Source organism: Dromaius novaehollandiae, chromosome 12 (assembly GCF_036370855.1).
Source record: "Dromaius novaehollandiae isolate bDroNov1 chromosome 12, bDroNov1.hap1, whole genome shotgun sequence".
Classification (NCBI taxonomy): Eukaryota; Metazoa; Chordata; class Aves; order Casuariiformes; family Dromaiidae; genus Dromaius; species Dromaius novaehollandiae.
In genome coordinates, this window is record NC_088109.1 from 3,175,410 (window position 1) to 3,191,398 (window position 15,989).

A 15,989-nucleotide genomic window follows, 5' to 3' on the forward strand; every position below is an offset into this window, starting at 1 on the left:
TATATGTAAGCTCACTCATATAGTGATTTAATGCTCCCTTCTGGCCAAGTCTGGGTCCAACTGAATGCCCAGTTAATTTTGTGTGAAGATTTTGGTTTGGGGCATCAAAGAGCAATAAAATACATTTTATAAAGGGCATTTATATTTGATTTTATTATAAGAGTAATAACTGCTTTTTGCGCTGTTGGAAATATGTGCTTTTTAATTATTTTTATTACGTATAGGGAGTGTGTGAAGAAATGACATATGAAGAAATACAGGAAAATTATCCGCTTGAGTTTGCACTGAGAGACCAAGACAAATACAGATACAGATACCCCAAGGGAGAGGTATGCTGCTTTTTTTCCTCTCTTAAGGTGAAGGACTTTCATATCTTCTTAAATACATGCATGCTAGCTGTCAGAAAGAAAAAATACGTTCCTGAGTAAATAAAAAGGTTGTTCCTCTCTTCAAGTGAAAGCATGTAGGAACACACAAGTATTTAGCCCAGACCATTTAACTTTGATTCAGGGCTTGAAAAATAACAATAAATGTAAAAAAAATTTTAAAAAACAAACAAAAAACACAGTTGAGAGATTTGATCTTGTTAGCATCATCTTTATGCTGGTCCCTCAGCAGGAGAAATGATGGCCAGGCTTCAACTTACTGCACGTGCAAACATACAGTCCTGCCTGATTTCCACCCACCGTATAGACTTACTTTTCCCCTTTTCGTGTGCTGTGTGTTTCTCTGCCCGCCAGTCCTATGAAGATCTCGTCCAGAGGCTGGAGCCCGTCATCATGGAGCTCGAAAGGCAGGAGAACGTGCTTGTCATCTGTCACCAAGCTGTCATGCGCTGTTTGCTCGCGTATTTTCTCGACAAGCCTGCAGGTGAATTGTCTCCGATATGGTAGAAAGAGTCTATTCTTTCGTGCTGAGATATCTTGAAAGTTTACTTACTGAGGTCCCAAACACCAAATTCTGACAATTTGCGTTATCATCAGAGTGTGTCTGTGCGAGGAAAGGAAGCAAAGACACTTTCTCATATTTGACCCACTCATGTTGCTTGATAGGTGCTTTTTATTGAGCTCCTTATTTGAAGTGCCGCAGTGTTGGTTTTTCTCCTCTGTTTTAATTGCATGCTAGGAAGGAAAATAGATACACTGTCAGTTAGGAAGAAGCTTTTAAACTGTTGGCCTGTAGTGCTAGAGAAAAGTTAAGATGTTCTTGTAATCTGTACTTCATATGTAATTTGTTGTTCAATTTTTCAGAACAACTGCCTTACCTCAAGTGCCCGCTGCATACTGTCCTAAAGCTCACCCCGGTGGCTTACGGTGAGTAGTATTTCAAGCAGCTTTCAATACACCATTAGTGGATACTGTTGTCCATGTCATCGGTAAAGTTTGAAGTATTTTAATTAAAACACATTTAAAATTTATCTTGCTATACAGCAGAATTGAGCTATGAGGTTTGACTTCGTACGTACGCCCGTACAGCTTTGTTGAACTCGGTGAATCCTTTGGTTTTTATTTGCTTTGCGTTATGCCAGAGACTACGTGTGTGTTAGTGGAGGCCTGAAGCTGCCGGCGGTTGTGGCTGCTGAGGGACAAGCTGCTCGCGTGCTCGGTTCTTATATTAATGCATTAATTTTTCTGGCAAACTCAGCCACTTAAATGGCTCTGCTACAGTAAAGTTTCAGTTTTTATTGATATATTTGAGGGCATTGCTCGTTAGAAGACTGGCAAATTAGGTAGGTTTAACATCTTATCAAGGGTGTTCCCGTTACCCTTGAGTAACTTTGTTCTGTTTTCCTCAAGGATTTGTCCTTGGACCTTCGCCCTAGCAGGAAGGCTTATCTCGCGCTGTTGCCATTGGCACGCGGCCGTCAGCAGCGGTTGTCTGTGCCGGGCTCGGGGGGCTCGGAGGCTTCCCGCGCGCGGGGCCGGGCTGCGAGGCGCGCGTCCTGGAGGAGGTACCGGTTTTAGGCCGATGGCGCGTGCGGCTTTGCGTGCCTGCTGGTGGTTTTCCTAAAGCGATGGCTTGACCGTGCGCGCCGATACCTAATCACGCTGCAGAAAATCACTCAGAGGCGGGCAGAGTGCCAGCAGTGGTGGTGGGTTGGGAGTCACGGAAAACGCCGAGCAGTGCTCGGTTATCAGCTTTGAAAAACAGCCCTCGCGAACCGTGGTTTGCTTTTTGTTACGCTGCAGATAAGACGAGCAAAACAGCTCTTCGGTTGTGAAATCTGCCTGAGGAAACGGTTGTGACTTGTCTTGCAGGGGGGTCTGGGGGCACTGACAGCCGCCTGTGCTTTGGGACGCCTGGTGCTCCTGGGCTTGCGTGGCACGTTGTGGCCTTGCTGACGCAGATTTAACACCGTCTTTCAGGAAAAAAAAGGTTAATTTTTGGGGGAACTGGATTCTCTGTTTGCCGCTCTTGGACTGTTTTATAGAGAAGTTTGGGGTTATTTCTTTTAAGGGAAAAGCGAGGTAACTTGGCATATGAGTTGCAAGGGCGCTTTAATGTTTTCAGTGTTGCACTCTCACACCAAACGAGGAAGGAAAAGTAGTGGCGTGAGATACTACCCTTGAGCTTTTGGCTTCAGTGAAAGAAGTGCTGCGCTTTCCTTATTAAAACGTGAGGTGCGTATGTCCAATCAGGAGGGATGCTTCAGTCCACCTACTTTTTGGAACGTGACCGTCTGGAGAAAAAAAGAAAAAAAAAATAGGGCTTTGTAAAACCGTGAGGTGCTCATACTTCTGTAAAACTATCTCAGGCTCATCGGTGAGTTGCATCCAGCGAGGGAGGATGTGTGCTCAGACGTGGTACGTTGAGTCCCTGCTGGCTCGTCCCACGCTGGGACCCCCTCCCGTGGGGGCTTGCTCTGCAGTGGGGCACCTCTGTCACGGCCCAGCGGTGGGTAAATGAGACCTTTACCCAGCGATCCCGTGGGGCGTAACGTGGTCATAGGGGATGCCGAGGGGCGGGCGGTCTCTCTGGGAACACCTGAGAAGGACAAACAGTGTCTTGCTGTCGGTATGACCTTGCCCCTCCGTAGTTAAAAGTGAGTTATGAATATGCCCAGCGGCGATTAACCGTGGAGTAGCTGATGTGCCTTTATTTTACACTTAAACTATATTTGTTTACATTTTGTGTTTAAAGCTTAGCATAGGATACCTTTTTTCAGGAGCTGGACTCGGCCAGTAGTAAGGACTGGGAAATCTCTGCGGCAGCAGGCCAGGTGTGACGGCAGTCCTTGGCAGTGGCCAGGGTCGGGGATGGGAGCTTGCTTTTGCTTGCTCTCAGGGATCGCAACGTATCTATGGACCGAAAGGTTACAAAGATGTTCCTCTAGCAAGAGAAATGTACTTCTTCCTGTTAAAATCTGTTTCCTTGCGGGATCCCTCTGCGTGGTGGCCCTCCTGCAGTGTTTGCTCACCACAGCACATGGGGTTCCTCAGAAGAGACTTCTCCAAGGAAGCAGGTGGTTGCCTTATTACTTTATATGGGGGTTTTTTGGGAAGTACAGTGGCTTCTAAGGAAAGGCTAAAATCACCTTTTCCCCATATGTAGTAATTCTATGAAATGTGTTATCCTAGGAAGGAAGTGAACAGGAAAATCTGAAAACCTAATCTGTGGACTAATGAACTCTACTAGGTAGGGTATGTCAGAGGAATTTGGCTATTCATGGATGTTGTGTAGTTTATAAAAAAATCATGTTAATGATGTAAAAAGCATGTTAAGATCTGACTGTGTTTGGCAATTTAATGTGGTTAAAAATGGTGGTTGAAAATGTTGAAAGGAATACTAACTAGATCATATTTGTCTCTTTTGACTGGATTTTTTTTTTTTTTTGTATTTTGGCTAAGAGGAGCAGTCCCTTTCCAGAAGTCAGCTTTAAAGTCCCGTTTAGCTGGTGGAGTTCAAACTCCTTGTTTTGTGTGCGTAGAGGATCGGGGTTACTAGCAGCTCCTCATCATTCTCAAGTTTTAAAAAATGAGAGCAATATTTAAGTTCTGTATTGCAATGAAATTCTGATGAGACTAGGACATTTAAAAGCAAAGCTACAAGTAGGAACTTTCTCACGGGATGTTGTTCATGTATGTTTAAAAAAATGCATATTTGTGTTTCATTTTTCAAACCAGTATTAAAGCTAAGGTGAGAATATGGGAGGGATTATCAGGTTGGGAACAATATTCATTCTCTTGGAGTTGATGTGAATCTTTTTCAGGCTAAAGCTCTTCAGAATTTAGGAAATCCGGGTATAAATCACAAGAGGAAAGGGATTAACCTTCACCAATTTAAACTTAGGTTACATCTTTACAATGACTTCGTGTTTTCTCTCCACAGGATGTAAAGTGGAATCAATATTCCTGAATGTGGAAGCTGTAAACACACACAGAGATAAACCTGAGGTAAGAATATCTTTCCCATTGGAGAACTCCGTGTCATGTACCATCTGAGTTCATTCCTGTTGTCTTCGTGTTTAGAAATGATTTTTACAACTCTGCCGAACATACTTAATTTTACATATCAAGCTTTAGCACCAGCTTGTTGTTGAGAAAGCAAATCTTTTTACTGAGCAAATATGCCTTACCTATATGCTCTAGCGGGAGTTGTTTTGTATCTTCCAAAAATATACAGTGTGTGTATATATATACTGGGGTGTATATATCTATATCTATATCTATATATACACACACACATTCACACAAATAGAGTATGAGGGTACAGCATCAATCTGAAAACTCTACAATTCTTCCAGTCTTTGTCAGCCAGCGTAAGTAAATCGAGTCAGAAATACATTGTTCGTGCCACACTTATTTTGGGGAGTGTAAATAATGAAAGCATCAGCTTTTTTGTCACTGCAGTCATTGCTGTTTGCTTAGAAAAGCAGCACGGAGGGTGCTGCCTGCGTCCCAAGGAAGGCTAGGTCTCGGGATGCAGCAAAGTGACCAGGAAAAGGGAATTGAGTGTGTTTCTATAATGTAAGTGGTGATGTGGTGTCAGACAAAAGTTATGCATTACCAAAGTTATGCAAAATGTGCAGTGACTGAAACTTCTGGCTCCCTCGCAGCTGCCCATGCTGGTGCTACTGGGTACGGCATTGACTCCTTGCTGCGGTTGCCCAAGGAGTTAAACGTGAGCAATGTCACCGGTGAATTAAAAGTCAGTTTGGTAGCGTGAGGAAAAAGGGCTCTTTGTGGTGCCTGTCAGAACAACAGTTTAGGGGGAAAAGGAATATAAAGAAAAATGAGGTTGTATGTGTATATGCAATTAGGCCCATGACATAAAATACCTTCCTGACATGAGGTTGTGCATTTGTGGCAGTTGTGCATAAATGGGATCTGCAATGAGTTTTATTTCAATGGCTTGGGTGTCCTGAGTTCTGAAAATACTGACTTTTGATCATTTTTAGCCAAGACATTTTCCATCAAATAGCTGTGCTGTTATTTCCAGGCCCTTCCCCTTCTCCCCTTCCCCTTTGTGCTTTACCGCTCTCACGTCTGAGCGTGGTCTGTTAGGCTTAGGCAGCCCCGTGTTTCCACGGTGCCTGAGAGGTGCTGGATAAGTTTGGTGAAAATAAATTCAGATGTCTGGAAGCAGGTGTTGCGATACCCATGATGAAGTGTTAAGTAATTCAGATCGATTGAGCATTTTCTAGTTTGTGTGGTAAAACACCAGGGCTGAATTTACACCTTGCTAAGATTTTGGGGGAATTGCTGTTAGAAATACCAGTCAGCTAACCGAAGACGTGAATTTTGAGGGTTAAGCTCTACCTCAGCCGCCAAACGTGCCTTGCAGACGTTGGCTGTCCTGCTGGCACTGGCGCTGGGTGGCTGTTTCAGGGGCACGGAAGGGATCGTGCAGAGGGTTGCACTGCCGTGGACACAAAGCTGTTTGTTTAGAAAAGATTGATTTCAATGAATTAAAGAAAGAAAGAGCAGGGAGTCTTTCATCAAAACCCCCCAAAACCCTTCCTGCCCTCCCCAAGAAACCCAAAGCAGGAAGGTATGGGCTGTGCTGCCTTATCAGGTAAAGCTGGATGAAGGACTGCATTGATTCTGTGCTGCTCAGCAGACCGTAAATATTTCAAAAGCTTTCATTTCTTATGAAAATGTTAATTACTACTGTAAAATTAAGTTTTCAAATACTCCTGAAGCCAAAGCATTTAATTAAACGTAGCTGTGCGGGTAATAACGCTGCTGAACAACGGCGCTGTCGGATTCGGGTCTGCCCAGCGTGCTGGTCTGTGCCCACACAAGTGACTTGTGGTCCCTGGCAGATGAAGTGTGTCAGAGCAGCGCAGTCCTTGTCCGCTGTAGCTGAAAAGATGCATTTTCACGTTGCAGAAATGCAGGCGAAGTACTAGATTATTAGTTTATAGTACATGTAAGCTTCCTTATATAACGATGATTTGGCTGAAATGGATTTAACAGAAAGTGCTTGTCAGCGTTGTAGCGGTTTAAGTTCCTGTCCTTTTGCATCGAAGGCATGTAGTCTTTTTAGTAAAAATAATTCAGTGGAATTACTTTAGCTGTAGTTTGGGTCCTCTCTTTGGGCCAGAAAAGCAGGAGCAGGGTAAAATGTCTGCTTTGCACCTCCGTCTCGGTCAGTGAATGACAGATAGGGAGGCTGCTCGTAGCAAGAAACCAACCCCAACCCCCTTTTTCCTTGCTGGGGGGAGAGGGAGAGGTTGTGGAAAGCTGAGGTTGCTTCCCCCGGGGTGTGACAAATAGACTGACGAAGCCCGTCAGCATGAAGCTTGAAGAATGGATTACGAGAATTGGCAGTGTTTTGGCCTAAATCAGGCCAGATCTTAGCTCAGGATCTTAAACGTGAGTTCTCATGGTTTGTATTCTTGGTCATAGACCCATTTAGCAGTCGCTTGAGGTTTAAATGAGGTGATACGGTGATAGGCCTGATGATGGGCCATGATGTGATACTGTGGTAGGCGTGAGGCCCGAGACTTGTTCGGCACGGCTGCGGTCCAGACTCTGCTTCCTAGCCTGAGGATTTGGCTGTGCTCTACTTTTGGCTTTGTTTGGAGCAATTTGCTGCATTGAACGTGATCATTTTTTTCCTACAACCTCTGCAAAATCAGGCGAGATGTAGTCAGTGTGATCAGTCGTGAACTGGTAAGGTGTCTGGGAAGAGATTTTTTTGTTGTTGTTTTTAATTTTCTCAAGTGTAGGATTTGTACTTTCATATTACCTGAAATACAAACAAGTTGAAAATCTTCCCTTGGGAAATCAGTGTATGGCATAGTTCAGGAAAGCACTGAAAGTCCTTGGAACTCAAGTGCTCATCTGGAATAGAAGTGCATGTACTGAAGTGTATGTGTAAGTGGATTCCTGCTTGGGCCTCTGAAAGACTTCCTCCTAAATATGAATGAACTGACTTTTTGGTAATATTACCAGCGTGGGATCAGCGATTACTGTAAAGATGTTTTCCTGCTGTCTAGTCCAGGGACACCAAGTGGTTCTCAGTCTGCTGCATAGTCTGGGGAGGGGGAGAAATCTCTGCTTTTAAATAAATGCAGCTGTGTACTAGTGAAGGAGTCTGGGATTTTTGTTGCTCTTACTGCTGCATGATAAATATTCTCCTCTGTATTTTTATTATTACACAGAATGTAGACATTTCCAGACCTCCTGAGGACGCTCTTGTAACAGTCCCTGCTCATCAGTGAATCCTGTGTCCTGATCAACTCTCGAACGGGGGGTGCTGTTTTCATCCTACTACTTCAAAATAAATTGAAAAACTAATCATTCCAATCACTTTGCAATAAAAAAACCAACCCAAACCGAACAACTCAAACCCCAAACCGAATATTTGTATAGCGCATGGCTTGAAAAAATTCTCAAAGCACAATAAAGCTGTATGGCGTTGCTTAATGTACGTGGGTGAGTTGCTAAACATTAATTGGCTGTCGCTGGAATGCTGTTTTTCTCGATTGCTGTAACCTAACGATCGTGCAGCGTTGATTGGAAAAGTGTTGTAACAGCCAGCCGTCATCTGATGTTAGCTGCAGTGTGTTTATCCATGCAAGCCACCGAGTGGGACATCCTGTGTAGGACAAGGAAAAGCCTGCAGTTCGTTTTCTGGGCGCCAGTGTTACCTATTTCAGCGCCCCTGGGAGTGATTGGACTGCTCTGTAGCGTAAAATAACAATTCGTAGTTGCAGTAACGTTTTAGTCTTGCCGAGCCGTAGCGCTAGCTCTAGATGTGCTAATTAACGCTGTGCTGTTTGGAAGAGGGTGGCGAGTTCCCGCAGAGCAGTTTTGCAAGGTGTGGAAATGTGTGTAAATATCTGTAATGTAAAACTCGTCTTGACAGCTGTTTTGCATTAAGTAGCCCTTAGCGTTGGCCAACCAGCTTGCTGGCCCTGGAGGAGAAGAAGAGTCTCCCTGGCTTGAGCGAGACCGTTTGCTTCCCGGGGAGCGTGGACTTCCCTGAAACATGGTCCCCTCGGTGGCCAGTGGCAGCCAGGCCTGGTTTATCTGCTAAACCCAGGCTTGGAGGGGAGCTGAGAAGCGTTTGCTTTTCCAAGGGTTTGCCTCGCGCTCTGCGGTCTGGTGTGCAGCTGCGGGGCTGCTGTCGAGTGCCGTTTCTCATACAGATGTGGATGATCGTCAAGTGTTTGCAGCTCTGCTTTGTATGTTTGGCACCCAGATGTTTTCTAGGCTGCAATAAGAGGTGATGACTGTCTCAGAAAATGGGAGCAGAGTTGCACTGATCATTTTGTGGGTTGATACTCCTTGAAAGGGATGGAAATGGGAGGCTTTGCCCTCCCCGCAGTAGGTGCATGATCTCAGAAGAGCTGCTGGGAAGTGAATCCTGAAGTTTATTTCAACAAAATCTTTTTCGTGATGGAGAGCCCGCAGTTTGTGCGAGGTGCGGTGTCATGCCCCGGTCCCTTCCTCGGCGGTGTTATGGGTGGGCAAAATGAGACGGTCCTGAAGCAGTTGAGGCAGCCTCATTCGTGTACCATCGAATCTGGGAAAGGCAGTAAACAACTGGTTTCTTGGGCTGTTTGCTGTGGGGGTCTTTTCATCTTAAAAGTAAGCATGAATGGCAGGTCGTGTAAAGCTTTTATCTGTCAGGGAAGCTTCTCAGATGGCCCGCTTTCCTAAAATTGGGATTTTTTGAAAAAAGCCTTAACCATTTGCCCCTCTAAAATTACACTGCAGCTTGCAGAGGTTTATAGCATTCAGGGAATGCTATGTAATAATGTAATGCCTAAATATCTACATCCCTCATACCTAAATATCTAAATAACCTGCTGGCCAGAGAGACTCCCGCTGTATACCGCTCGATATCAAATTAAAGCGTTGTCCTAGGCTTGGAATAGGAGAACCTGAATTATTCTCCTCTCTCTTTTGTGAACTCGGTATGACTTGTATGTCACTTTTTCAAGCTGTAGATGCCCCAGCCTCTTCGAATGTGCTGTAGGAGGAAAAACACTAGAGGAACTTGCTTGCACAGTTAATTAGGGAGTCCAGCTGCTTCTCTCAGTTGGGCAGCATCCCTGCGAGGTGTGCAGGGACGTTGGCCATAGGTGCCGAGAGCCGTATTAAGATGGCTTTGAATGCTTTCATCAGTGTGGTTCCTGACCGAGGAAATACTGTGCAATTTGAGACTAAATTTTCAATGAGGCTAAAATCTTTTAAAGGCTTGTTTTGCGGAAAAAGCCTTGCCAGCCGCTGCCCGCCTGCTTTCCTGGGGCTGTGCCTGCGTTTAGCACTGGCGCGTCTTGTTCTCCCTGCCGCGCATCGCGCTCGCCGTGCAGATGTTTGTAATGGAGGGGACGTTTAAAGGCGGCTTTGCACTTTAAGTGGGCTCCCATTATGGCAGCGGAGTGGATTGCTTAATAGTCCTTTCTAGCCCGTTTTCTTAATGGAAAAAAGGCTTGATGCTGGGTGGGAAGCAGTGGCGACAGCTTGCCGCGCAGATGGCCAGGGCGAAGCTGGCTGATAAGAGCAGCACTTTCCTTACGTCAGGCTGCTTGTGCCTCTGCTCCGCACTTGTTCTTTAGATGTGGCTGCCCCTTAACCAACTGTATCTTTTAGGGCTTCCTTTGTGGCTCCTTACATTTTAGAGCCTCCTTTCCTAGAGGAGTCTCTACTCCAGACCTTCCAGCTTTGTTGTCGAGATTGCACGTAGTTAATAAAAGTAAGAGTAAAATGCGAGATTTGGGCATGTTACGAAATGCATAGTGCTTTGTTTTGGTGGGAGGCCGCGTTCGGTAGAAAATAACGTACAAAGCAGAGATGAGTGTGATGAAGACGGGAAGAGCAGTGGCGTAAGAGCGTCCGTGAGCATCCCTATTCTGCGTTTGTATGCGGAGGCTCTTTCTGGGGTGAAACGGGCCCTTCTGCGAGGGAGGGTGAGGTGGTTCCCGGCCCGGCAGCGAGGGAGCGTCCCCGGCAGCAGCCCCGGAGCCCCTTCCCAGAGGGCAGGGGGACGGAGGCGCGGGCAGCCGGGTGGCCGCGGGACGAGGACGAAACCTCCGCGGTGAGCGGCTGGGCTGGTGCGGGACCGCGTGCTGCCGCCGGCCAAGGCTGAGCGTGGCAGCGTGCCCTGGCAAGGCGTAGCGGGCGGCAAGGAGGCTGCACCGAAATTGCCTCCTGTATCATACCTCGTCAAATCGAGTTTTTGGTCCGTTTACAAATATTTCTGCTTTTCTGGTCTAAGAAAACTTGGCTTTTAATTTAAAATGAGACGTGCCTGATGGCTCTGGTTGACTTGATGCTCCAAAGAATTTGTTTGCCTCGGTCGCATGTGCTGTGGAGAGCCCAAATGCATGGGTAGAAATACTGTTCCGAAAAAATACTTTTTTTGTTTGTTTTCATTCCCGCTCCTGTCTTTTCTGAACTCTCTGGAACGTGTTGGCGTTGATGCATCGCAGGAGTAATTGGGTTTTCCTGGAGTGGTAATTTTGTTCGGGTGTGTAGAGTTTGGGCTTGTTGAGCAGCTGCAGGGACCCCTTTTGCTTCCAAAGATTCCTCCAAGTAGGAAAGCATTTACCATTAAAAGGGCTGTTAATCCCTTTCTAAGCCTCGCTCCATCTGGTATTGCAGTTAGGTATCTTGAATGCGTGTCTAAGATGACCCAGGAGCCCTAGGCAGAGTTTCGTTTTTTCAGTGTAATGGTTCAATATGCTTCTCTTCTACCTCCTTTTCCCCGTTGTGTTTACTCAGACTGAAGGACTTCTTGATCTTAGTTTTCTCGACTGCATATTTTTCCTCCTGGGTCTGTCTCAGTTGCCAGAATGCTGCTTTCATCTGATACAGCTTAAGACAAGGAAAGGTCTCTTCTGCCTTGTGTTGACCACATTGTTTATGTTTAGTTTCATGGTTATAGCTGTCTAGTTCTTGCTGCTTGTGGATTAATTTCTGGTAGTTCTGGACTCCTGGGGTACATCCTGCTTCATTTTATTGCCTTTGAAGCAACAGCAGATGCTCTGCTAAAAGATTTCCGCCAATATTCTTGGCTCGCCAAATTCTCCAGGAGTGGAGACACTCGGGTGGTCAGTCCCAAGGAATTACTGGATATGTTAACTGTGCTCCAAATACTGCATCAGGTGTTAAGAAAAATATAGACAAATGAAACAAATGCCAGCATGTTTTTTTTTGTTTTTTGTTTTTTCCTCTCCCCATGGTGGTCATGCAGAATTTGGCTTGTTTTGCCAGGTTCTCAGACAGATGGTGACACTGTTTCTGTATCCTGGGTTGCAAAAGGGGTGCTGCCCGTACAAGCTCCGTTCTGACACAGGACTTGCTCAATCTTTTTTTTTTTTTTCCCCCCCTCCAAAGCGAGAGGTTGGAGTGGGCTGGGAGATGTATGTGCTGGTGGGTGAGGAGACTGGCCAGCTTGGCCCTGCAGTGTTCGTGTAGGTGTCCTCAAAATCTTCTGCCCTGTGGGTTCAGGGCGGGAAGCAGGCTGATTTGCCCAAGGGCTTAAAAGCTGATTTGAAAGAAAAGGACAGATATCAACATAGGAGAATCGGTGAGGCCAAAAACGATGTAGGCACATTTCAACCCCCAAATCAAATCTAGTAGTGCTTCTTATCTCCTGTATTGATAAGAAATGGCTGAAAATCCTGGAAATACGGGGATTGGGGAGGAGATTGACTTGCTTTTTGGGCTGATGCATTTTGCCTGATGGAGTGGCATCGCAGTCTGATCCTGCCTCTCTGTGTGCTGGTGAGATTCTCCTTCTCCTTGAGCTGGATTTGCACTGAGAGACTTGCCTTGAAAGTAAAAGCTGATAAATGCGGTTGCAGAGCCACTGAAACCAGTTATCTGATGCCAATGTGACATCTGCCGACAGGCCCACGCATCCTGAAATTAATTTAAACTTTATTGCATTATCAGATCTTTAGGAAGTCCTTCTAATGAATTAAGTGCTGGCAAACAAGACCAGAATTAACTTTCTAGTTGCTATTAAATAGTTTTTTCCTGGAGTGTGCTCTAAACTAAGCAGAAATGGGTTTCCAAATTTGGTCAGTTATTTTTGTTGTCTGGTTTATGACTTTTGCCGTGTGCTTTTTTCCTCTTATGCTCTATGTGTGTCTGAACCACTAGAAGAGATAGTATTCTAAAAAAAAAAAAAAAGAAAAAAAGACTTAAAACATATAGCAATGCTGCCTGCATATAGCGTGCAGAGGCACCGAATGTCCTACCAAACCCAGGGAGATACGTGTCTTTGGTGATGCTTTTTTCTGGCAGCTCGGGCTCTGTGGGGAACATGGTGGCTGGGGTGAAGGTCGAGCGTGGCTTCTGAGTTGTTTACAAGCTGGGACCTTTCGTTTTGTTCTTCAGAACATTTTGAAGAGCTAAGCGTTAAAACCTGCTCAGTTTTGCCTGTCTCGTAGTTGTGTGTTAAGCAAAACGCCCGCGAGACCCTCACTTTAAGATCTTTCTGTCTTTTGCAGAATGTGGGCGTGGATCGGTCCAGAGAAGAAGCGTTGCGGACGGTGCCCAACCACCTATAGCTCCGGCTCGCGGCGGCAGCGACCCTTCCCCATCATGAGAGCGTTAGGGAACAGCTCAGGTCCGCGGGGACGGAGGAGGCAGCCCCGAGAGTCAGCCACGCTGCAAGCACGGCGCCTCCTCTTCACTTTGAGACATTTCGAATGTGGCTCTGCTTCCTCGGAGCAAACCCGTCGTTCTGGAGAACTTCCAGGGCCGCAAGGTATCCGTGAGGACTAAGAATATTCCTGGGAAGCAGAGTAAAGTTGGTTTTAAATTTTCATACATAAATTTGTGCAGTTTCAGTGGTTTTTAGTGTTCATCTGTGGATACTGCAAGACAGTTAATTACCCGTGTCAATTTTACTGTCAGGTTTTAGCTAGACTTTACTTTCTTTTTTAAGTGTTTTTCTAAGAGTCCTTTTACTTTTACTGTGAATAACTGCCTAGAATTAGATGGAGGGTTTTTTTGATGGCATATTTAATATATGTGAAATTCTGCATTTTGGGCATTGGAGGCTCCATGTTGTGAAACTACTTCAGACTGCAAAGCTGCTGCTCAGCTGTGTTATCTTCTGCATTTTGAGTTGAGCTTAGCTTTGCCAACCGAAACCGAAATCTTTTGGAAATGGGGAGATTTTCCCCTCTGCCATCCGAAAGCTTCTGCTGTTTTAGCAAGGTTTCGACGTCTTCCGGAGGCTGGCTGCATTTCGGACCACAGTGGAAAGACGGTGTTAAGTAATCCGCCTGGGGGGACGCGGGTGTAAGGATAGACAGCAGACTGGTATAATAAATCTAAACAGAGAGAAAAGCCCTTTCTGGGGCTGTTACGGTGCGGGACAAGCAGCTTCCCTGAGATTTTCAGGGAAATGACTCGGCCTGCCAAAGGCTAGAGATACTGCTCGTCTCAGTGCTGTGATTTTTAGGCAATTTTTGGAAAGAATTTTAACATAAACTGTATGTTTTTCTTTATAGCCCCATTCAGTACATAGGTAAGGAAAGAGTCGAGAAGGGTTTAGTGGAGTTTAACCCTTCCAACGACTCATGCAAGAAAAAAGCTGAGTAAATTCTGACGTTATTTTTTTACGTGGCACACCTACCTTTTGGGTTTGTTGGTTTGTTTTTAAGCGACCTTCCGCCTCCCCAATTCCTTGCTGCCCTTTTATACTTCTCTGAGCAACTCCAATGCTAAAAATGGAATTTGCTGCATCTGTCGAGGCCAAGACCGGGTGACTGTCCCGAGTCGACGGATATTGTGCGCGTGCGTTACGAGACGCTGCCGCGAGCTGGCCACGTGCTCGCTGGCTCTTAGCTCCTGAAACGCGGAGAGCTGCCGTTGGAATGTGCTTTTATTTGTTTAAAATCTTCTCCATTAATCGAACTTTCGCCACGTATACCGTTGATTTATTTGCTCAATTCCTGCGCGATGTGCCGGGCCCTCCTACCGTCGTTTTGCGGGCAAGGGCTAAACGCGTTTTATTTGTGCAGGGTTTGTAAAATAACGTGCTGCTGTTGTGATTTGTTCTCCTAAGCTCGTTTCAGCAATATATCCGGCTCCGGAAGTAAGCCATACAGCTAGACTCCATTTCCGAAAAGGAAAGCGTAGGATGCTAAGTGGGCAGAAACACTCGCTTCGAGCCGTACTGTCTTTTTGTATGTGACCTCTGTGTTCGGTAATGTGCATTTAAGATCTGTATTAACTTTGCTATGTTCGTGGTTGCTGTCTAAGGAGAGGGAGCACAGCGCTGCTCCGAGTAGCTCATTTATTGATGCCCAGCACCCGGGGCCGCACAAGCCTTGCCGCGTTTGGGGCAAAACCGTGCAAATAGTTGTCCCTGTTGGATTCCCCACGTTTCACATGGGAGAGGGCAGCTGTGCTGCAGCCAGCCCTGCGCCATCCTACCTGGGTGAGGAGTTCACAGCTTTTAAATGGAAAAATCAGAGTTCAGCCTTAGGGAAAGCACATCCCGACTCCTGTATTTTCTCGCCGAGCTTAGCCCAGCGGCTGGCTCTGCGCCTCCTGAGCCTGGTGGCGGCAGGGAAGGTCTCCCGTGGGCACAGCTGAGCCCAGGGACCGCGTTTCTTGCCAGGCGAGCATGAAGCATCCTCGTCCTCGAATGTCTTTGTGGCTGGCAAGGCTGCCTTGCGGTGCGTCTCCCCCCTCTCCCCTTCGTTGTTTTACCTCTCCAGACTTTCAGAGGTGCTGTAAAATTCTTTAAGGCTAAGTGTTTTATGTATAGTAGGGATTTTTATCGCCAGCTTTTGAATATACTGTGATGAGTGTTTTACGAAGTGGGTGTTCAGTAAAAAAGAATTGTATACAAGTGTAAATAAACTGTATGTTGATACTTGAAGAGAAGAAAAAAAAAAAGTTGTCTGTTCTGCTTTAGGAACTTACCTAAATCGTTGACTGCATCTGATCCTTTCTAGCTGGCGAGAGCAAAACGTCAGCGGACGAAGAATGTAAATTTAGAGTGAGCGGTCAGGTCTCCCCGGTGCCGAGCTGCTGGGAACGCACGGCAAAAGCTGCATGTTACCTCCGTGGTCTAGAAGCTGCATCCATCCTGCCAGGCTGCCCCGAGCTCCCGGGCGAAGTGCCCTGGCGCTGCCGGGGGAGGCAAACCCCTCTTCGTGGCCTTGCAGCTCGAGCCCTTTCTCTTTGACTGTATTATTTTGACTGTTAATGCACTTGCTAGCTCAGATGCGGTCTTCTGATGGGATTAACCTCTCTTTTCGTGCCTAGTCGGCCTTCATCTTAATCTTTTAGACAATTGTAACCTGTGACCTGTGATCCAAGTAATAAAGATCGACTGCTGGAACGTGCGCGGGTCCCTGCGTCTTTCCTCGTTCGTTTGCGTTAGCGGACGCGCGGATGAGCCGTCCCTGCAGCGCGACAGCTCACTGCAGCTTTCCGAGCGCTGAGAATTGCAGCTGGCGGAGAAGAGCTTGCAGGGAAACGAGTGCAAGGATTAAATTAAATTTACTCCCTCAGTTGCTGTGCCCTGACAGGCGATCATTAACCTCCCCATCACTTAAG

The 15,989-nt window shown here is 46.2% G+C and overlaps 1 protein-coding gene across 9 annotated transcripts in view; it reads left to right on the plus strand.

Moving 5' to 3' along the window:
• The window catches only part of LOC112986208 (6-phosphofructo-2-kinase/fructose-2,6-bisphosphatase 4), a 48,253-nt gene extending 32,478 nt beyond the window's left edge, over positions 1–15,775 (plus strand). For 8 of the 9 annotated variants that reach the window (XM_064518676.1, XM_064518672.1, XM_064518673.1 and 5 more), the window contains 5 exons: positions 225–329; positions 741–870; positions 1,251–1,313; positions 4,330–4,394; positions 12,917–15,775. In XM_064518676.1, the coding sequence (XP_064374746.1) occupies positions 225–329; positions 741–870; positions 1,251–1,313; positions 4,330–4,394; positions 12,917–12,976 (423 nt within the window). In that variant the 3' untranslated portion in view covers positions 12,977–15,775. Of the gene's footprint in view, positions 1–224; positions 330–740; positions 871–1,250; positions 1,314–4,329; positions 4,395–7,609; positions 7,879–12,916 lie in introns of those variants that run through there. The other variant, XM_064518670.1, reaches the window with a different exon arrangement.
• The last annotated feature ends 214 nt before the right edge of the window (positions 15,776–15,989 follow it).